The 22,193-nt window shown below is 55.7% G+C and overlaps 1 protein-coding gene across 5 annotated transcripts in view; it reads right to left on the bottom strand.

Annotated features, from left to right (window-relative positions):
• CEP104 (centrosomal protein 104) overlaps nt 1-22,193 on the bottom strand; it is a 35,699-nt gene that overhangs the window by 8,095 nt on the left and 5,411 nt on the right. For 3 of the 5 annotated variants that reach the window (XM_045475410.1, XM_045475409.1, XM_045475412.1), the window contains 16 exons: nt 20,566-20,739; nt 20,037-20,175; nt 18,198-18,260; nt 17,814-17,890; nt 14,786-14,954; nt 14,161-14,316; nt 12,778-12,999; nt 10,856-11,050; nt 10,089-10,256; nt 9,082-9,255; nt 7,131-7,307; nt 4,374-4,580; nt 3,915-4,032; nt 1,829-1,867; nt 1,559-1,625; nt 919-1,027 (listed from right to left, as the gene is read on the bottom strand). In XM_045475410.1, coding sequence (XP_045331366.1) covers nt 919-1,027; nt 1,559-1,625; nt 1,829-1,867; nt 3,915-4,032; nt 4,374-4,580; nt 7,131-7,307; nt 9,082-9,255; nt 10,089-10,256; nt 10,856-11,050; nt 12,778-12,999; nt 14,161-14,316; nt 14,786-14,954; nt 17,814-17,890; nt 18,198-18,260; nt 20,037-20,175; nt 20,566-20,739 — 2,254 coding nt within the window. The remainder of the gene's footprint in view (nt 1-918; nt 1,028-1,558; nt 1,626-1,828; nt 1,868-3,914; nt 4,033-4,373; nt 4,581-7,130; nt 7,308-9,081; nt 9,256-10,088; nt 10,257-10,855; nt 11,051-12,777; nt 13,000-14,160; nt 14,317-14,785; nt 14,955-17,813; nt 17,891-18,197; nt 18,261-20,036; nt 20,176-20,565; nt 20,740-22,193) is intronic. The other 2 variants (XM_045475413.1, XM_045475411.1) reach the window with 1 other exon arrangement.

The raw sequence follows: 22,193 nt of genomic DNA on the forward strand, positions 1-22,193 counted from the left end.
GGCAGCATTACTCGTGACAGGCTCTAACCGGACGCAACCGGAGTTCCAAAAACAGTAGGATGGAGGGATGAATCGTGGACTGCTCAAACGACGGAACACTATAAAGCTGGAAGACCAACCTGACATAAAGTAGGTACATCTTGTAGGGTTCTATCACGTAAACCCAAAACGCAAGCAACACTAACTCGTGGTGTCAGAAGTCAGGACGGTGGGGCGACTCAGGGTGGGGGGAGGTGGTGCACTTTGAGGGCCTGGGTGCTGGGGACACGGGTGTTATTTTGTGGGGGCTCCACGGGCTCTCACACTCATGGCTTTACGGACGGGCACCTCCTGTCGCGTGCTTCGCAGATGCCGCGTTCTCTGCGGACGGAGGGGCTGCGGCGACCCTGCACTGGCGGGGTCATTCGCCACCACTGTCCCCGCGGCATTTGCGCACTTTGGGTCCGTAGCACATTTTAGTAATTCTTGCAACACGTCAAACGTTTTCACTGTCGTACGTGTGACGGTGACCTGTGATCAGCGAATAGGACTTTGCCAGAAGCCCAAATGCTGGCCAGCGTTTTTTAGAACGTGTGTGACGCACGCACGTCGTTTTTTAGGTGCGGCTCACACACTGAACAGACCACAGGCCACAGCACACGTAACTTCCCTGCGCCCCGGGAAGCCACAAAGGTCGCGTGACTCGCTTTCTTGCGCTCTGTGTGTTCCCGGGGTGGTCCGGAACGGAACCCTACCGCTGAGGTGTGCCTGCACGTTTACGTGTGTGGGACACGGCTCGCTTCAACTAGCGGGAAAAAGTAAGAAAACGGGGTGACAGCCATTCAGCCACTTTCCCCGCGACTTCTCCCTGGGGAGCGCTACACGTGGGGCAGGTCTGTGACGGGGCCGGGAGGGACCGCGTGTGGCCGGGCGCCTGACCTGCCTGCAGTAGGTGCATCTTGTCAGCATGAGACACTGCTTCCAGTAGTGCAGGTCCAGGCCCTCCTCCGTGAAGGACTCGCTCCTCTCCCCACAGAAGATGCATAAACTGAAACGAGACGGGAGCGAGAGATGAGGCGCGGAGGGGCCTGGACGCACACGTGCCCTCGCCTTCCCTGGGCGGCCCCGCTGCCCTGGCTGGAGGCTCTGTTGGGGGGGCGGCCCGCTTGCTTGACGCAAGTTGGCTTCGGGTCCCGCAAGTTCTAACCCGCCAGCACAATCAGGCAGAAACGCTAACTTGCGTCGGAAAAAAAAGGCAAAGGTGTTCTACTGAAATTCCTTGCACGTGCGCTGTGGCGGCCGCACAGGGGACGTGCTTCGCTGTTGTCACATCTGGTACCTTTCACAGCCCTCTGACAATCGGCCGCCAAGCAGTGTTGGGTAAAGTGCGGGGAAACCAGACACACCCAGAGTTAAGCCCGTCAGCGTGGAGGGCAATTTTCCAACTCGTACAAATGAGCGACGCGAGCCTATCAGTCCACAGGCTTGCAGTGCGCTGGGGCGAAAATATCTACTCTCGCGTTTTATGTGGCCGGTCCCTTCCATCTCTATACACCGGGCTGAGGATGACCCCACGCACTTATCTAAGTAGTGAGCGGCAGGGACTTCCGGGGCAGGACGTGCGGCTGCCTTCCCTCCTTCCGTGTCTGAAATGAGAAAGAAAAAATGAAAAAAAAAAAAAAAAAAAAAAAAAGGTTATTTTTTAAAATCACCTTTTGTAGAAATTATTTTCAAAGTTTTAGGAACCAGTTTGGTGTGAAATACACTTAAAAGCACGTGAGTTAACAAAGGTCGTGCAATGTCCCGCCCTCCAGTGTTTGCTGAATGGCCGAGGGGACCGAGCACCTACCCTGGCTGTCTGCTTCCAGCGCGGGGCCTGCCGTCTCCTAAGACACAAGAGCAGAAAGGTCAGGGACAAATGGCTGCACACGGTCTGTCCAGGGTGTGTTGACCCTGAAAGCAAATTCTTCTGTTTTCAGACTCTCTTTTTTCTTTTTCTTTTTAACATTTACTTATTTTTGAGACAGCATGAGCAGGGGAGGGGCAGAGAGAGAGGGAGACACAGAATCGGAAGCAGGCTCCAGGCTCGGAGCTGTCAGCACAGAGCCCGACGCGGGGCCTGAACCCACAAACCACGAGATCATGACCTGAGCCCAAGTCAGATGCTCAACTGACTGAGCCCCCAAGGAGGCCCTGTTTTTAGGCTTTCTGCCAACACGTAACACAGCTCTGTGAGCTCCCAACGCCCAGATACGTGCCCTCCCCTCTGAAGTCCCTGCCTCAGGCTCCTGTCCCTGCTGCCGCTCCCCTGCCCTCACTGCTCCCCTGCTCCCCGCTGGCTCTCCGGCGGCTCACCTTGGTGCTGTGAGCTCTGGGCAGCACGTGACCATCGCCCTGCCCTGTGGATGCCCAGGGTGCCCTTCAAACACCATTTCCTCAGCTCCTTTCCTAGCTGCTCCCCTTTCCTAGCTGCTCATGCTAGGGGTGCCCTCCCCGGCCCCCCAGCTCGCCGCCCCCCTGTGTGGACGAGCAAGCGTTCAGCCTTCTCTCCCTGGGGGTCCCAGGCCCCGGCTTCTCCTGACCAGGCCCAGCAGCTGCCCCGCCCACCCTGCTGTGGACGAGGCTCCAGTGCCCCAGGTGCAAACTGGGGCACAAACCGGGAGAGATCTGGGCTTCTCCCCCTCCCCCCACGCAACCTCCACGAGCCCACCGGCGGGTCCTAGGCTGCACTTCGCGCACGCACAGGCCACCCTCCTCGCCTCTGCCCGCACGGCCCTCTCTCCAGGCCGGGGGCACTACTCAGGAGTCCTCCTGCGTGAAGGCTGGTGGCCCTGTGAAGGCCTCGGAGAGCAGATTTACTCTTGCTTGAAACCCTCAGACAGCTTCCTGAGTCACTCAGCTGTCCACTCAGCTCGTCATCTGCGGAGCCCTGTGCGCCAGCCTCCCGGCTCCGGCTGCCCCTGAGGGCCCCTGGTGCTCGGGCTCGGGCTCTGGCGTCCTGTCGCCAGGCCTTTCCCAAGACAAGCTCCACGAGAGGCCCCCCAGAGTGAGGCGCCAGGCGGCAGCCCCTCCTCCGGAGCCGCTCCTCTGCGGTCCCCCACTCTCTCTCACAAGCTCCCTGAGTATCTGGATTGCTGTTGGATGCCGCCGAGAGAGGACAGGGTCCCTGGGGATGGGGAGTTTTGTCTGTTCCGTTCTCTGGCACACACCGTCCCCAGCCCACCGGCGGACCCAAGGGATGAAGGTCAGTCAGAGCAGCACTGTTCGTGGCAGGGACGCTGCTGGGCGCCACGCCCTGGAACCTTCTCTCCCGCACAGCTGACCCTTCACGCTCCTCCGTGCCTACTGCCCACCCCCTCTCCCCCTTTCTTTCTTTTAGAGAGACGTTCTTTCTACTCAAGGAACCAAATTACGAAATCAGTGGCATGCAGCCGGTGTTTATATCCCCCAAGCACCTCCTGACCCCCCCCCGCGGACGACGTCCCCCCGAGGCGGAGGACCCGGGGCTCCCTGAGGTGGAACGTCTACCTGAACCCCCCTTTTTAGTGCACGGGAATCGCATCTTCACATTCAGCCATATTTTCCTCCTTTGCCCCTGAAGGAGGCTGGGAGCTCCGGAGGGGAAATGTCCTTGTACCAGGACCATTTAGCCCAGAAGTTTCCTCTCTAGGAAACCTCCCCCCAGGCGGCCCTGTTTTTAGACATTAGTGGCTGCGAGCCACTCGTGCCACCGCCTGGGAGGTGAAGAGTGGGGACCCAGAATCTAACGCAGAGCAGCTAGTGGGAGGTCCCTTTATTCACCCCCAGACTAGTTTTAGAAGCACTCGCAGCAGAGAACACACACAGCCACCCGCCTGAGGCCACAGAAAGTCACGCGAGCCTGCCGTGCGTCTGTCTGGGGGGCTGACAGTGGCGACCGGGGAAGGATGTGCTGACCTTGCCAGGCTGGACTCCGGCCTGAATTTCGGAGAGCAGTGCCAACTGCCCTTGTAAAGCTTTAATTTCTTCTTTCTTTCGTTTTTCCGCTTCTTCTGTAGCCGCTTTCTTCTGGGCCTAATATGAAAATTATTGTTTCGTTAGAACAGCTTTTTAGGATGGTCTTCGAAATTGGGAGGGAATTACGGCACATCAATTACATCTCTTATATGTTAGAACGGTTGCTGACAACGTAACGAGGGTTCAAAGCAAATTCGCCAGATCAGCCTGAAAACATTTGCTGGCAGATAAAATCGCCCGTGTTCTCTCAGCTGTCGTTGCTCCGAAACTGAGGGTCTCACAGGCAGCAAGTGCAAGGGCCTGCACCTGAGCCCAGAGTGCTGGTTTCCTCTACGTGGGGCTCCTCTGTCACTTTAGCTGGGGACCAAATAACCCCAGTTTCACACAAACTAACGTACCTTCGTGTCAGCATCGGTAGGTCTGCCGTCTATTTTAGCAAATCCGTCAAAAATTGTTTTATAGAGGACGTTCTTGCGCGTGGTGTTGTCGTCTGGAGGGAGGTACTCTAGAATAAAAGCCCGGTGCTGTTTATACATGTCCAAAATAATTCTAACCGCTGTCTCTCGAACCTCATACACTCTGTGCTCCAGGGCACTCACTGAAAACTAAAAATAAAGTTGGGAGGGGGTCTTGTGGTTACTGATTCTTACAAGAACAGTATTTTTTCCAGCATAAAAGAAATAAAGGCACATGACGAAAATTCAAAAAACAGACCACCACCCACACAATTCCATGATGACAGAGAGTTTCTCACCGTGTGTCTCACACACGTGATTGAACTCTGGTCGTATATATAACTTTGTTTTGCTCTTTTCCACGTAACACACTGACAAGCACTTGTTTAGGTTACAACCTTCCATAAACTTCACGTTAAATATTACAAAATATTCCAATCACGGGGGAGAGCAAAGGTGATAAACTTTACACGTCCACCATCCACATCACCGAAGCTGTAATTCTGCTGTGTCTCTGTGGGACCTCTGTCTTTCAGAAGCAAGGCACCGTGGTGATGGCATGAGTCCCCCGTGGAAGCCTCCTGGGCCCACTGTCCTCCCGTGCTCCTTGGAGGCGTGGCTCTCCCGAAGCAGGCCTGCAAGCTCCTACCCGTCCACTAGTCCGCTAGCATCAGTGTGCGTGTACCATGGTGTGTTTGATGTTTTAAACAGCATCCTGCGCTTAATCTTTCTGGAGCTTTCTTTTCCTGCTCGACACTCCTCTGTCAAGGACGCCCGTCTGTTTCGGCCGCAGGCGCTGTCACGGGGACCTGTGGTGACACGTTCACCCCATCGCAGAATGGTGTTGCCGCGACAGTGGACCGACACCTCCCCGTGGTGGTCTGGGCGCCAGGCTGCTCACTTCCCACGGCGTCAGCCTGGCCACGGGCTCTTTGGTTTTACCCCAGAGCCTGCCTGCCCCCCACCGCCTCCCGGAGCGGCTCGCCCCCAGGTCTCCTCCCTTCCCCACTTTCTTGTACTCCCTCCCTGACAGCTCCCCAACCCCACTGGGGCTCCGGTCCATTCCTGCACCCACTACCGTCTCCTCCTGTCTGTCACCTCCCTCCAGCTGTCCCTGCCCTGGGCGTCCAGCCTGGACAGTGCGGTCCATCGCTAGGTCACTTCCAGCATTCACGCACACCCTTAGAGTCTGGGACCCCGTCTTCTCCTGCGTAGTCGTGGGCCGCGTGGACTGTGCCTGCAGACTTGAGGCACGTGCTGACTGGCCACCGCAGGTGTCACAGGGACCCCGGTGCATAGGGCACCGACTGTGGCATTTCCAGTCACTTCACCTTCTCAGACGTCCAAGGGGCGTTTCATATTCCTTCTTGTCTCTTGAACCTCTGCCATCGGGTCCGGCTTCCGTGAAGCCCATGTGTTCCCTGCTCCACACGCAGCCAGCCCGCTGAGTCTTTACCAGAGCCACTCGGGACTTTGCTCCTGCGGTAACTGACCCCTCCTTCCCACTTCTGTTCATTTCTTTCTTCTTTTCCTTCCATCAGGATCACTCCTTCCAGCATTCAGATGGACCCGAATGTGGCTACGGGCTCGACAGGCCAGCCTCCTTCAGTGCACACAGCCGTGGCACCCTTCCCAGGTCCCGTGTGTGTGGGCCACTGTGGTCACAGGAAGTGTGCTGGGAGCAGCCTGGCCCATAAGGACATCCTCACCACCCTCTAGTCGCTTCCTTCATTCAGTGACCTCCCAGGCTGTGTGTGAAAGCTGGTGGTGGCGACCCAGGAGGAAGCGGCGGCCCTGAGGGCCTGCGTGGGCCAGAGCGCCGTCTCTCCTCCAGAACCAGGACTGCAGGGGAGAGCCGCGGGCACCGCCCCCGCCAGCTTCCAGAACCGATGCTGACGTTGGCACCGTGGAGCGGGGTGCCCGTAACAGGAATTTAAGTGTGCGCGGCAGGCTCCAGGCTCTGTGCTGGGGAGCACGGAGTGAACGTGGGGGCGAGAAACACGGAGGTCCCCGTGGCCGCAGGGCTGCTGCCGCCAGAAGTGGTGGAGGCGGCTGGGTACTGTGTATGGGGGCTGCCACCGGCTGCCCCTGGCATTTGCAGAAGAAGAGACAGGAGCTCAGGAGCGACCACTGATGGCCAACAGACTGCAAGTCGAAGCTCCTACGGGAGCCAGGCACGCGGAGTCCACAGAGGAGGGAGAGACGGCACTGAAATCACGCCGCAGACCCTGCCCTCCCGCACCGACAGGAGCGAGTACGGGGCGGCTGCACCGGGCACTGTGTCCGCGTCCGGCCAACACGCTGGTGGCGTGCACGGAGCTTCCGTGCGGACCATGTGGCACCAGGGACGCGGGGCCTCTGCTGTGGCCGTGTCTCTCCAGCGGCTTCTCAGTTGCACTGCGTTGTCCAGGCACACAAACTCCCTGCACTTCCATAAACCTGACGTTCTGGCGGACTTGGCACCAGCCTCTCTGTGACCTGTCCACCGTGGCCAAGATCTGTACAGACCAGTTACCAACTTGGGGCACAGCCAACAGCAGGGAGACTTCTGGTGCACTCGTTTGTGACATGAAACAGTGACTGTCTTTCTGAGGTCATGCATTCGTTCGTTCGTTCAACAAGCAGCGACCGGACACCCACCGCACCCCAGGCCCACCTCCCGTGCAGAGGCCACGGCAGCACACACACAGGTGCACTTACCTTCATCACGTTATCGACGGTGAAACCCGTGTTCCCGGTGCCCAGGTCTCTCAGGAGCCGGGCCAGGAGGTCCATCTGACTCATTGCCAGATGAGCCGAAGAGTTGGCTTTTAACGGCTGTACCAAGTAAGGTGGGATAATCTGGAGAGACCTAACTTCCTTAAACAAGGCCATTTCCTATAAAAACCAACAGAACTTGTTAATTTTTACTGGAAAACGCTAGAGGCCACTTAGTATAATTTAGCATGATCCTCCAAATATGCTCGTGTTTCTATGCCAGGTGTACTGATTAAAAATAAAACCCTAGGGGCGTCTGGGTGGCGCAGTCGGTTAAGCGTCCGACTTCAGCCAGGTCACGATCTCGCGGTCCGTGAGTTTGAGCCCCGCGTCGGGCTCTGGGCTGACCGCTCAGAGCCTGGAGCCTGTTTCAGATTCTGTGTCTCCCTCTCTCTCTGCACCTCCCCTGTTCATGCTCTGTCTCTCTCTGTCCCAAAAATAAATAAACGTTGAAAAAAAAAAAAATAAATGAAACGCTAAAGGAGCCTGTGCGGCTCAGTCGGTTGAGGGTCCGACTCTCGATTTCGGCTCAGGTCGTGATCCCAGGGTCACGGGATTGAGCCCCGTGTCGGGCTCTGCGCTGAGTGTGGAGGCTGTTTAAGATTCCCTCCCAGCCCCTCTGCCCCTCTGCCCCTCTCCCCACTCACACTTGCTCCTTCTCAAAACAAAAACAAAAAACCCTGAAGCATGAGAAATAAAAGCATGATCACCCAAAGATAAATGAAAGATTTCCACAAAACGTGATCGAAAACTTAAGATTGCTCTTCTCAGGATTTCCCAACTTTGAGAAAAAGGGTTTCTAATCTCTAAAATTCTCAAAGAAATGAGTGCTGTGCTACTATTTAGAAGTGTCAACTGAGAGCACAGCAGTCACAGACGGCTGGCGGACGGGGGCCTTGGGGGGCTCACAGGACAGCATGTAAGTCCACTAGCAACAGACAGGTCTTCCTGTAATTAACGTGTTTATCACTCAGCAACCAGACACAGAAAGAAAATGATAAGACACTAAAGCATATGGGCTGCAATACAGAAAAAAATCCGTTAACAGTCAGCAGGCCACACCACCTCAAACAGCCTCTGGCTTTTCCAGAAGTTCCCTTTACGTCGGGCCCCTGAGGGACTCTGCCCACGATCACAGGTGCGTGGGCGTCACGGCCGGCCCTGCGACCTGCTGCTGGACGAGGGCACCGCACCGCGGCACCTCCAAACTACTCGGAAACCAGAGGTCTTAAAAATGGCTTCATGGAGGAAAGACACGCTCTCATTTTCAACACCCCTTTTGAAAACTGCCATCTCCCCCAAACCGAGTCACAAGCAAGAGGGGGTGTCTTGTAGGACTCTGGCGTCACTTTTACCTTATTAGCAGAACTCCCTCCTCCTTTTTCATACTCAACAAACTCAAGTTTGTCGAAGAAAATGAGATTAGTGGTTCTTCACACTAAAAAGGATCCCTCTGAGAATGTTGTACAGGACTTACGGGGTTCACAGACTTGCTGAAGCCCAAGCACGGACCTCGGGGCAAGAGCTCCCTCGGGATTTCCCACGATGCCTGGCCTGGAGGAGGCTCGTTTGCGGCAAGAACACAACTACTTAGATTGAGGTCATTGCACGTTTATCTCTTTGCCCCAATTTCCTATTCTGGTTCAGCTTTCCGTCCAGTTTCACTAGAAGTTACTAGTGCGTGTCGACGCAGACAAATACCAGACGAGCCAAACGATACTTTACCGAAGTTTACATCTAAGGCAAAACTCAGCTTTCAGAGCACAAGAGACGCAGGGCAGGGCGTCACGAAGGAGAATGGGTGACGCTCTTTGGGGAGACAGAACCTCGCAAGGCCCAACGGCTGCAGTGACACGCTTCTTTGCCGTTTCAAGTTTCACGGCGGCATCCGTACCTGGATAAAATTGGAAGCTATGACTCGGAGGCGAGCAGAGGAGTCTCCGGTCCTGGTGAGCAGAACGGGAACGGTTCTCTCCACACAGTGGGCCGTTTCGAGCTTACTCAGCTTGTGTTTGGGAATATATTGTGTAATTATCATTTTCAGCAATTTCAAAGAAGCCTGAAAGACCTAAGGAGAAAGTGATAAAAGCCGAGGCACTCCTCTGACATTTACTGTGAATGATAAACATGAGCATCGTGCTGAACATCACATGCTGCGGGAAGGGCCGCAGAGGGCGAGCTGAAAACCACTTCCTGAACACAGCGCCTCGAGCTGGGAAGACACGTGCCCGCACCTCACGTGTCAGGAGGCACCCGCTTCGCCCTGGACGCCAAGTGCCTGACCTTCCTGCCGGGCCGGGGAAATGCGGATGGCGGTGCCGCCGGGCGAGCTCACTGTCACGGCCCCTGTGGGGTCGGGGGATTCACTAACGGCCCCGGGCTCCTCGGGCTTGTGAAACATAAAAACGTCAACCGAGTGCCTGCGGGCTGTGGGGAGCCTGGCCTCAGCGAACGCTGCTTTAAAGAGCGCGGCAAAGGGGCGCCTGGGTGGCGCAGTCGGTTAAGCGTCCGACTTCAGCCAGGTCACGATCTCGCGGTCCGTGAGTTCGAGCCCCGCGTCGGGCTCTGGGCTGATGGCTCAGAGCCTGGAGCCTGTTTCTGATTCTGTGTCTCCCTTTCTCTCTGCCCCTCCCCCGTTCATGCTGTGTCTCCCTCTGTCCCAAAAATAAATAAAAAAACGTTGAAAAAAAAAAAAATTTTAAAAAGCGCGGCAAAGCTGGTGCCGTTCGAGAGTAGAGCGTGTGGCCGGGCGGAGACGCACTCCGATGCCCTTCGCTGAGCACGCTTCGTGCCACAGAACCTTGATTCCCAGCGACACCCGTGCCCCCTCCCGGGCTACCCCGAGCCCCGGGGGCACCTCACCCGTAGAGCTGGGGCCACTGAGGGGCGGAGGGGACTCACTGGGGTCACGAGGTCTCTGACGGCTCTCCTCACGAGGAAGATGGACGCTCGCAGAACGTTCTTCAGCTCCTCCTTGGGGGCTCCAGCGGGCATCTGCATCAGCTGTTTGCACAGTGCGAGCAGCGCGTCTTCCCGGTACGACCACGTCTTGGAATAGGCCCCAGCGACCTACCACAGACCGGAGGCTGCCTTACTCCGTGCAGGTGTTTCAGTGATGTCACGCCGCCCCCCAGGACCCTGCGACCCCAGCCTCTGTTTGTTCCGGACGGAGAAAAATCTCTCGTGAGAACAGAATTAACATGTACACTTAAAGAATAATTTCTCTAACGCAGAACACTGAAGGCCCTGCTAAAATACGGAAAGTATCAGAAGTTCCACCAGGAGAAATACTGTGAAGCTGGCGCCCAGGGGCCAGGGGACCAGGGAGAGGCCCACTGGGCTCATTTCAAGAGGAGACTGCCGTCCTGTTTTGTTTTGCCATCATTCCCCCCCCCCCCCCCCCCACCGAGTTAGCAGGTGTTCTGGGAGGGGCAGATTTTCAACACGGGCTCTGGCAATACTAGACACTATCTTCAATACTCATTCATAAAATCTTAAGTTCTAGCTTATGCATCTGCTGTTTTATATAATTAATAATTATCAGAAGGCTTCAATCGAACAACAAGGACAACAGGAAGCCAAGGACATCTCAGACACAGAGCCGTGGGCGCTTTCCCGCCCTCGTCCCTCCCCGTGACCCGTGCCCATCCGCGGGGCCCGCTTGTTACCAGGGCTTCTCCGAGCACGTCCACGGCAGCGCTGGCCTCTCTCAATGCCTTTTCTGTTAAGGGCTCCGGCTCCCCAGTGGCAGCTCCTCTGGGAGCCTCGCTGCCATCCCAGTCACTCTTCTCTGGTTCCAGGGCCGCCACAGGCTGCTTCCGGGTAGCAGGAAGGGGCCGCTCATCGTAGGGCACGGCCTGGAGCTACAGGAGAAGAAGGGCGGCTACAGAGCTCCGGCGGGGCTCCCCCAATGCCAACACCATGTCTACGCTGCAGGCTTACTGCTCTGCACTTACCTGGTCTGAACAACGGTATTTTGCTAAATATCAGTTTCATCAGATTAGGACAACTTACACGACGGTAGGATTTAATAGGAAAAATTAGACAGGGTCTCTATTCCTTTCTAAGTTCACTACAGACCTAACAACAAAGTGGCCCGAATTCTGCGTCAGGTGCTATTTACTGCTGGTAATTACAGTTCACAGGACATGGAACGGACTAGAGTACAAGTCATTGCATTTTCTTGACAAGACTTCTGTTTTTTTCCATACTTTATGACTTAGAAATAATGATCAGGCCTCATTTTAAACGTGCTTGTCAGCCGGCAGACTTCTAGGAAGACGGATGGCCCAGCCGAGGACCTCAGGGCAGCCTTCTGCTCTTCCTGCTGCTCGGGGCGGGCGCTCAGCCCCACAGGTGTTCGTCGGGCCCCTGGCCCAAGCAGTGGGCGACACGGACTCCCCGCCTCCCGGGGCTTCCTCCCCACGTGGAGACTGACACGCAACTCGACAAGTAAGTATGTAGCAGACTTCCGGAAAATTAAGTGAGAGCACAAATTGCTGAGTCATTTCCCGAGGCAGGTGTCATTGGGACGCTTCACTCACACTTAATACCCACGGAGACATAAACGGGGGGTACACCGTGTGCGAGAATGAGTTTCTCATCTTCCAAAATCTACTCTGCTGTAAAACATGTTGATGCGGTAACAAAGGGGACGTTAGAGTATCGTGTGCCGAGGTATTAAATACGACTTAAAGCAACGAAGTTACAGACAAGATGCTCCTGGGGAGGCAGCCACACCAGTGCCGTCCTCGCTGGCTTTCCTGGGCCTCAGGCTGCAGCAGACCCTCCCCGTGCCTGCCTGGCGCCCTGCCTCCCCACCCAGAGGCCACCGGCCACACCGCCTGGCACACGGACGGGAGCTCTGGCGAGGCCCTCCTCTGGTCCCTGTCACGCTTCTGGGCCGGCGCGTGACGGATACGTTCAGGTGCGCACGGTCCCTTTGGACAGGACGCCGTGTGCACCTGAAGCCACGTGGCAGGTCCAGCCCCAGGGCACCTCGGACCCACAGGAAGCAGAGTTGAGACAGGAAGGCGGCGGGCGTCGAGGACACTGCCGAGCTGCTGAATCAAACCAAGCCCGAACCTACGCGGGCCCTCGAGTCCCTCGTTACTGAAGCCAGCAGGCCCCCAGTTTAGCCGGGTTTTCTGTTACTTACAACACAGAAGATTCTGGAAGCACGGTACCTTGCATGTGTATGTGACAAGCACATGAATCGTCCTGAGGGTCTACTGAAGGCAGCTTACGTTAGGCTGCACAAACACTGTCTTTTATTCCTGGAAGCAATCCTTCTAGCTGCTGCTTGCGCCTGCTTACAGGTGAAGCACAGGCTCCGGAGGCCAGCGTGTCCCGGGCCGCCTGCGGTGGGAGGCCTGGCCGGTCCAAGTGCACACAGGGCCTCCCCGGGAGGGGTGATTACCTGCCGGCTGCTTAGGCTTTGGCACTTACGTCCCTGTCCTGGAACGCGGGACGGGTGGGGGCTGTGCAGGCATGTGCCCTGATCCCTGCGCTGGGAGAGCCCGGGCACCAACGGGTCCTCACTGCGTGTCTCTTGATTGTGCTGCACCCAACATGAAACTGAGTTACCTACGTGGGTCCTAAAGTGAGGGTCCGCGGCGGGTGGGGCCTGGTCCGCTGTGGCAGGCTGAGGAGGGCCCAGGGGACGTGCCGGAGGCTTTTCCTGAAGGAAGGGCTCTGTACGCAGGCTTTCTGGGGCTCTGTCCTCTCGCGGTCGAGGGAGCACTGGCTGCTGGTGGCGAGGACTGCCAGAGTGCGCCAGGGGCTGCAGGGGCAGGTCAGGAGGCCTTCGCACCTGGGGAGAAACGGGACCCTTCATTCCCGGGGCTGCTGCCGCGCCATTCTGGGGGGGGGGGAGGGGAGGGCGCGACAGCTGAGGAAGGCGGAGGGACCGTGTGCACTGACGGTGGCCCCCAGTCCTGTCACCCCAGCTGACCCGTCTCTCGACGGCTGTGTGTGCTACGGAAGTGGCGGCACGCCAGAGCGCCAGCGTGACCGCGAGCATACCGCCTGGGTCACCGCAGGGCGAAAGTGCGCGTGCACACCTGCCAGCAGAGACGAGGTACGTGGGCAGAGCGCGCCTGGCGAGACCCGAACCCGGCACGGCCGTGCGCTCCGTCCTGTGGCTGCGAAACCGGGTGCCTCTGTGTCATCGTGACATCGGTTAGCTGGCGCCGGGCACGGAGGGAAGTGCACCGGACAACCTCCTTTGAGGTACGCCTCGTACATAGGGTAAGGAAACCGAGGACTGGCCCTGAGATCACACCGCCAGCAATGGGGCCGGATCTGAGCCCGGCAGTGCCGCGGCAGGGTGCGCGCTCTCACACGGACTCCGTTGTGCGGCTCTGGGCCTCAGTTTCCTAGCCTGTGATGTGGGATGGACACCACTGCCCGTGTGGGCTCTAAAGGTCCGAGGCACGGCATCTCCCAGGAGACCGTCTTAACGAGCCGGGGCTGTCGGGACTGTTCACGCTCGACGCTCCCGAGGCCACGAGGCACACGTGAGGAGGGCTGGCAAACGAGGAAACCGGGCTGGGGAGATGCGGGGAGATACGGGCCCCGGCCCGTTCCCTTCCTCCTCCCCCGTGAGTCTCACCGCTCGTGTCCAGCAGCACCTCCCACAGAGGCCGAGGGAGCTGAAGTCACCTATCTTTTCTTTGGATCTTTTAGTTAAGAAAGTTTTTTAAAGTTTTATTTTAGAAAAAGAGCACACGTGCACGTACGCACAAGCAGGGGAGAGAGGCAGAGGGAGCGAGAGAACCCTGAGCGGGGGGACATGGGGCTCGATCCCACGACCAGGAGATCGTGACCCAGGCTGAAATCAGGGGTCGGGTGCTCGACCGACCGAGTCCCCGCAGGTGCCCCTGAGGTCACCTATCTGAACTGTGACCTGAGCGCCACAGGGCCGCGTGTGTCTCACAAATGCAAGCTGTGGGCGAGCGGCCCGCGCACCTACCAGCTCGGCGTCCACGAGGCTGTGCAGCCGCAGCTGCTCGTACACTTGGCTGCGGAACCGTTCCATCTGCTGCTGCTTCTCCTTGGCGCGGTCGTAGTCCTCCTTCTCCACTGCGCAGCGCTTCTCCACCTCGTACCGCCCGAGGCGCTCGCCCACCTGAAGCACACAGGGTCACTCTGCCTCATGTGGGCCCGCGCGCCTTGGGCATACGCACGGCTTGCCCCGCGAGGCTCGGGTGACGGCCATCACTCGCAGCGGGGGGGGGCGGGGGAAGGGAGGGGGGCTGGGCTGGGGCCACGGAGCAGCAGCCACGCAGGCCCACGAGGGGTGCTGTGTGTCCCTGCCCCAGCGTCTAAGACCCTGTGCGAGTCACAGGGACCATAAACCTCTTGGGTTCCCTGGCACTTCAGGACAGCGACGTGGCCGCGGAGGACGAGGGTCTGAAGAGGCGGGGCCTGTGCCTTCACTTACGCTTAACCCAGGGGCTGGACCGTCCCTAACTTCGTTTTGCTTATGTCTTTGGACCCACGCTAAACGTCCACGGGCCTTTGTCGTGCCACGCGTCGGCGTCACGGGCGGCCTTCTCACAGAACTGAGGGGGGGCCGCTCTCTCCAGAAGCAGTACCTTTTGCAAATCAGCAATAGCTTGTTTCAGCTTCTTGGCATAGTCGTAACGCTCCTTTTGGACGGCTTCGCGTTTTCTTTCGTCTAATTTACGTATAATCTGGGCAACCTCTGGATCTTGGTACATATCGAAAGCTAAGTCATCTAGTGGAGAAATGTAGTCAGATTTCCTAAAGGAACGAAACAGGTATTTCAGAGTGGACAGGGCAGTGGTAGAGGGAGCCCCGAGGGTCCAGTGCCGAAGACAGGGTTGCAGACACGGCGCCCCCACCACTTCTGCTCCTGGAGCCTTCTTGCCTGAGAAAGCAGAGGCTCAGAAAAACTGTGACGGGCTTCAGTCACTCAGCTCTCAGTGCAAGCAGGTCCTTCTGACTCCACAGCTTATGCTCTTGGCCATTAGTTAAACTGTACTTGAGGCGTCTGAGCCTTTGCTGCATTCTTCAACAGGTATTTCTTTTTTTTTTAATTTTATTTCTTTTTTAACATTTTATTTACTCTTCAACAGATACTTTGAGTGCCGACTCCGTGCCCAGCTCTGTTCTGGGCACCGGGGACAGGACAGTGCACGTCAATCATCTGAAGGACGGGGAAAACCCGAAATAAAATGAACACATTTCTATGCACCACCCTTAAGGAGTCTGACTTGTGGGGCCAGGAGTCCAGGCGCCCAGCATGCCTGACACCAGCACCACCCTCTGACGGGCGCTATGGCTGGAGAAGCACTTTGCCTGGCCTTCTCCTCTAAGTGTCCGTCTGTGGGACATCCCAACTCCTGGGGAGACCAGAAAAATCCTTCCAGGAATAAATGACCTTTTTGGTTATCTGAACACCCCATTTATGATTAACTGTCACCCCACTCTTTCTTTCAAATTCCACAGCAGGCTGGCAGCCTTCTCCTGGGTCTGACATTTAAAACAGTAATGCCAGTGTAACCGCTCAACAAAAATGCTAACTGAGGACATGTTTCAGAGTCTCCATCTGCTGTATGAGCTACACAAAGTAAGCCAGTTGTTAGCTTTGGCTTAGAAATTTTTATATACAGGGGGCGCCTGGGTGGCTCAGTCATTTAAGCTTCTGACTTTGGCTCAGGTCATGATCTCATGGTTCATGGGTTCAAGCCCCGCGTTGGGCTCTGTGTTGACAGCTCGGAGCCTGGAGCCTGCTTCGGATCCTGTGTCCCCCCCCCCCCCCCCCCCCACTCTGTCTCCCTGCCAAGCTCACACTCTGTCTCTCTCTCCTTTAAAAGTAAATAAACATTAAAAAAAAATATTTATATATAGGTAGATTTTGATGAAAATATTACTCATCGTAAAAGTCTGGTTGTCTGGTATCATTGTTCACAGCCCCCCAGCCCTTCCCCACCCCTGGAATTCAGCACTCCACCAGACTTGGTGGTGGGGTCAGCTTCAGCAGCTTAGAACAACATCAATTAATCTCGATGATGGGAAGGGAGAGAGAACAGCTGGGGCATCTGGGGGGCTCAGTCAGCTAAGCGTCCAACTTCGGCTCAGGCCACGGTCTCACGGTTCAGGGATTTGAGCCCTGTGTTGGGTGAACTTGAGCCCCACTTTGGGCTCTGCACGGTGTGGAGCCTCTGTGGGATTCTCCCTCTCTCTCTCTCTCTGCCCCTTGCTCACTCTTGCCCTTCCTCTCAAAAAGAAACAAAGGTCAGTGATGACCAGGCAGTAACATGCTTTGGTACAAGATTAACCATTTCCACCTAAACGTATTCTATACTCTTCAGTCAAAGTTGCTTTGCCCCGAAGTCCTAGAGACGAAAGCAAAGACTCCATCTCACTATGAAAATGACACAAAGAGAAGAGTGGCACCTGTCCTCTGGCCCCTTGGTCACAATTCCAGGGCGCTGGGCAGTTTCAGGAGCGCGGGTCTCCCCACGGTCCACGAGTACCCCCTGGCGGTGACCCGGGCACCTTTATGTCTGGTGCCGCCGCACGACACAGCACACAGGCTTTCTACCGACCTCTCTGTGCCTTCAGCAAAGCCCTGCGGATGAGTCAGGATGGGCACGCTGCGCACCACCGCTCCAGCGGGCTACCTTGATAAAGAACTAACGTAAACAGAGTCCAAATAACCTAAAGAACTTCCGTGGGCGCTACTAAGACCAGCCAGAGGGTCTGGCGGTCCCTGTTCTACCCCTGGGGCTTCACTGAGGGCAGAGCCAAGGAGCTGTCCGGGGGTGGTGCTGACGGATGTGGAGGGATCACTGCGTCAGTCCTCACCCGGAAAGGTAAGGAGGGCACTGCTGTCAGCCTGTGGGGCGCAGGGAGCGTCTGCGGGAGGCCGAGCGGCCTGTGGAGGTGAGAGGTCACTTTCCTCATTATTTTTATACACACGTAGGGACAGTGTCCCTCCTCACATCCTTACACCCATGCCGTAACTGCCAGGCGGCGGGCCCGGGGACGCTCCGCAGGAAGCAAGGCAGTCCAGACTGCTGACACAGAGTAATTCATTCCTCAGCCGGGCTCCTCTGCTCGCATAAAACATGGGCAGATTCTCTCTGTGGCTCAGGAGGCACTTGTGTCCCAAGTACACACACCAGTGGACAGTGAGCCTCGCTCCCAGGGGAGCCTCCCTTGGGCCTGCAGCCCAGCCGTCACGGGGTGCGTGTGAGCGGGGAGTGTTTAAAGCAGACGTAAGATGAAGGCCCTAGGAACTGACAATTCGGGTCAACTAATTCCTTTAATTCTTACCCAGAAAGTTGCCTGTGCCAATAAAATATCAAAGCACGGTGGACACATCCTTCACCTGCGTGCATTTTAGGAACTTTCCAGTAATACCTGAACACACGAGAAATGAAGATGTCTCTGAAGGGCAATAAATGAAGACGTGCTAAAGAAAACAGTGACCTTAATCTTTAAGAGTATTTAAGTCAATCGCATCAGTGGCTTATCTAGCTCAGAACTGAACTGAGAGGCTCTCGAGTCCAGAATCCTCTGGAGGTGACTCACACTTTGGTGATTCTGAGGAGCGTCACAGGAGTTGATGGCCTTGGGAGGAGGGACTCTTACCCAGTACAAGTTCCTTCCAGAGCTGGGTCCTCGGTGTTGTGCCCCAGATAATGATCAATCAGCTTCTCCCTAGAGGTCTTTGGGAGCAAAACATTCTGCTTAGCGTCTCAGAGGAGAACAGGATGAACACAAAACCTTAACCAAGAGGTGATGTGATAGGAAGGTGTCAGCAGGCTTTAAGGACCCTAGTCTTTTGGAAGGACAGTTCAAACTATTGAGTGAGAGAAACTTTAATACACGATAGCTACTAAAAATTATCTGCTAATTATTCAACAGACAATTTCATAAACATTTTCAAGAGGACACTTTATGTGACAAAAGTGATCAATCCCCTCTTGCTAGAAATACATTTTCTTCTCTAGGAATGAAACTTCCCAAACTTACAATATTGCTTTCATCACCAAAATCTGCAGGGTCTCCAATGATATTTACTGCAACCAGAGCAACCTAAGGGAGAGTTGACCAACAGAAATTAAGTATCAAATTTGTGACTTACTCCCTTTAAGACAAGCTGCCCACTCATACTGTCATCGAGCATGATGCACATCAAAGCACATTCATTATAAAATGCCAAGTGTATTGAATTCTAGTGTATAGAATTACCACGAATAGTTTCTACGAATTACATAAGTTGATATTCTAATACCAAATAGAGTGGCTATTTTAACGTCTAAAGTATATTAAAACAATAGAGGCTAAAAGACCTCCACAGGTTGGTTTTTTTTTTTAATTAAAAAAAAATTTTTTTTAATGTTTATTTATTTTTGAAGGAGAGAGAGAGACAAAGTGCGAGCAGGGGAAGGGCAGAGAGAAAGGGAGACGCAGACTCTGAACCAGACTCCAGGCTCTGAGCTGTCAGCACAGAGCCCGACATGGGGCTCGAACCCACAGACCGTGAGATCATGACCTGAGCTAAAGTTGGAAGCATAACCGAGTGAGCCCCCCCAGGCGCCCCAAAACCTCCACAGGTTTAACACAGCCTCGTGTTGAACTGCTTCCTCACAGTCAAGTGTTGGGGCCCATCCACATGATCTTGGTAAACTAGACAACGAACTGAAACTCTACATTGACGTAGCTCAGTCTGTCTGGATCAGTGATTCCCTGAAGGGGGAGGAGTCCCCTTCCCATATCCTCCCTTTCTTGAGGATCACTACCAGAATGAAGTGAGGGGAACTGCAGGTTCACACACACAAGATGGGGAGGAGAAAGTATCAGTCTTCTAGTTTATGGTCATGCATGGCTGCAATGGACCAAGTAACGTCTCAGAGCTTGCCTCTAACTCACTGGCTGAATATAAAACTTTGATTTGGTGGAATGTTTCCATTCCTCTTGGAGGGGGCAGGGAGTGTTGAAAGTATCTGTGCTAATTAAGAGTCTGCTGTGGACACAGTTGATTTCTACTACATTAATCATGCCCAAAACAAAACAAAACTGAAAAAGAGAAAAGAGAAAGAAAGATGGGAAGGGAGGGAGGAAAAGATGAGAGTTATCTGCTTGGAGCTTGACTACATGCAACATTTCATCACATCCCCAATTTCTCCCAGGGGGTTGATTTATCTTGCAAAATTTAGTGCGTTTACCTAGAAGAGTGTCCTCTAACAGAAACGGTGCAAATCACACAGGTAATTTTAAATTTCCTTTCTGTTTTTTTTGAGTTTATTTATTTCGAGAGAGAGAGAGAGAGGGAGTGTGTGCGTGCACACAAGGGAGGGGCAGAGAGAGAGGTGAGAGGGAAATCCCAAGCAGGCTCTTCACTGTCAGTGTGGAACTCCACTTGGGGCTCGACCACACAAACTGCGAGATCATGACCTGAGCCAAAACCAAGAGTCGGATGCTTAACCGACTGAGCCACCCAGATGCCCCAAGTTTTCTAATGGACACAGTAAAAAACTGTGAAAAGAATGACGTCGATTTTAAACTGAACATGGCCACAATATTATCACTTCACTGTGAAAATGACTCTCTTCCTCACGAGAAGCCTCTGAACTCCAGTGTCCAGTTAACCCGCGCAGCCCCTCGCGCTTGGGGGCCCAGGCCCCCAGGGTGCAACGTCCCTGTGCGGCAGCGGCCCCTGATGGGACAGCGTGGCTCGGAACGGCCTACCGCCCTTCCACAAAAGTTACCATCTTAGAGAAAGACTTGAAATGTCTTTGCCAAGGGGTGCGGGCCCACGCAATGCCACCAGGAGGCGGGGGGCGGTCAAGGGGAGGGCCCGCGTCTCACCTGATTATATATGTTGTACTTGTTGAGGTGGTTTTCGTGAAAGGTCAGCTTGAGAAACTGTCCCACCGCGTCCACGTAGACGGACTTCAGCTCCCGGGCTCTGCAGCCCGTCTTCTCGTTGTCACAGAGAGAGACATAGCTGAAAGAGAGCCCACGCCAGAGTCATGTTGACAGGGACCGTCCTGCGCAGCGGAAGTGGCCGCTGCTACCACTGAACTCCACAGGGTTAAATACAAGCTAAGTCTAGAGTGGAAAGACCTAGGGAAAAAGCTCCGAAGTTGCGCTCTAACCAGGCTTCTTAAAACAAGTTCTAGATCTGAGGCAGAGACGAGCTCCATGGATGAAAACGACAGCCCTGCTCACAGAGCATATTCTACGTGGGGCGGCTGCTCAGACACCATGTGCCCCGGCAGCAAAGACAAGTCTGTGACACAGGACCAACCGCAGGGGGCGATCCGTTGGTTTGCATTGCACTGAGACAGGCAGTCGGGTTGACAGTTCCCACCAGACCTCTCCAGGTCACGCTCACCCGAGCCTTCGAAAGCGCTCTGCCTGGTAGGGCACGAAGTACTCGGGCAGGCTCTCGCTGACGTAGAACTCCACTTTGCTGGGGATCATGTACTGGTGGGCGAGCAGCTGCAGCTTTCTTATTCGACACCTCTCCACCATCTGGAGAACGATCTCTTGCGGAAACTGGCAAAATCTGAAAGCAAACCATTGTTTCTCCCACACGGTCACGGCCGCGGTTTCCAGCCATGTGCGTGGCGCTCCCCACGTAGCAAGGCGGTCCGGGTGCTGACGTGAGGGCCCCACGCGGCACGGCTGCTCCCTCCAGCCTCCAGCTTCGCAAGGAGGGGCTGAGGCTCTAGTTCACACCCGACCTGCGTGAGTCAGACTTTTCACGGTAGAAAACAGTCCAAAATGAAACCTGAGGTTTACCACGAGATCAATACTTCTGTCTTAAGAGGCTGTTCTAGTGGGCAAGCAGGGCCGAAGGGTTTTCCCCAGGAACCCAGATGCTTCAGGAAAACCACGTGCTTGGCGAATCCCGAGCGAAGGGTGCCGGGCAAGAATCAACACTGAGCGAGGGCCACGCGTGCCTGGCGGTCCGCAGAAGCCTGCGACTGGCCACTGTGGAGCTTCTAATTTTGCTTAGTACGCGACACAGCGCATTAAGAACCTACACTGGAGGTCAGAGAACCGCAGTGTCAGCACAGCCCTCACGCTGCGTGATCTGATCACGATGAACAACAGAGCACAGCGTTTGGGCAGTAGACGCCGCGTCCGCTGAGCTGGCACGCCCCGGCTCACAATGGCGGGGCATCCAGGGCCCCGGGAGGGGGACGCACCCAAGGAGGGGACAGGTGGAAGGGGCTCGGCGGCCTGCAGGGTGTGCTCACTCCTGCCCCCTGGTCGTGCTCCCTGGCCCTCCTCCGCCACCTCTCCAGGCGCCTCCCTCTCCACTGAGAAGACAAGAACCTCAGATGGGGCTGCTCACTCCCCGAATGGGGTGGTGTCCCTGCCGGTGCCCCGCCCCCCCCCCCCAGCCTCCTGAACAGTGCTAGAGCCAGCCTGCCCCCAAAACTTCCAGCAACACACAGACGCACTCTTAAGAACCCCCCCCCCCCCATCCTAAGAAACCCCTCCTGTGACCGCACCGGGGCCTGGCTGCCAATGTCACGCAGGAGCTGTCTGTGGCCACCAGCTCAGCTCTTCACGCACCCTCCCCAGTCCCTGCAGGGCATATGCTGCCACAGCCAACTCTGGCCAAGGCCATGTGCAGTGGACTTCCCAGTCCTGCTCTGTTCAGTCCGCAGCTCCTGGCCTCCTCCTACCTTAGGGCGCCCTCCCCTGGGCTGGGTTCCAGGCTCCTTCCTCTCCCCACGCTCACCATAGGGGGCCTATCTGGCCACGGCTTTAGAAACCTCCTGCATCAAGGAGCCCCAACTAAACGTTGCCCGGGTCCAAGCCTACGATCTAGCTGTGACCTGACATTTCCACGCAGACACCCATAGATGTTATTAGATGTGACAGACAAAAACTCCTGACCCCTTGCTTTGCCAGCCGGGGCCCTCCTCCCCATCCGCTGTGGCCTCCCTCCCTCCCCACTGCTGCATAACGAGTGCCTGCTTCCCAGCAGCACACAGAAAAGAGGAA

This window comes from Leopardus geoffroyi, chromosome C1, assembly GCF_018350155.1.
Source record: "Leopardus geoffroyi isolate Oge1 chromosome C1, O.geoffroyi_Oge1_pat1.0, whole genome shotgun sequence".
Taxonomy (NCBI): Eukaryota; Metazoa; Chordata; class Mammalia; order Carnivora; family Felidae; genus Leopardus; species Leopardus geoffroyi.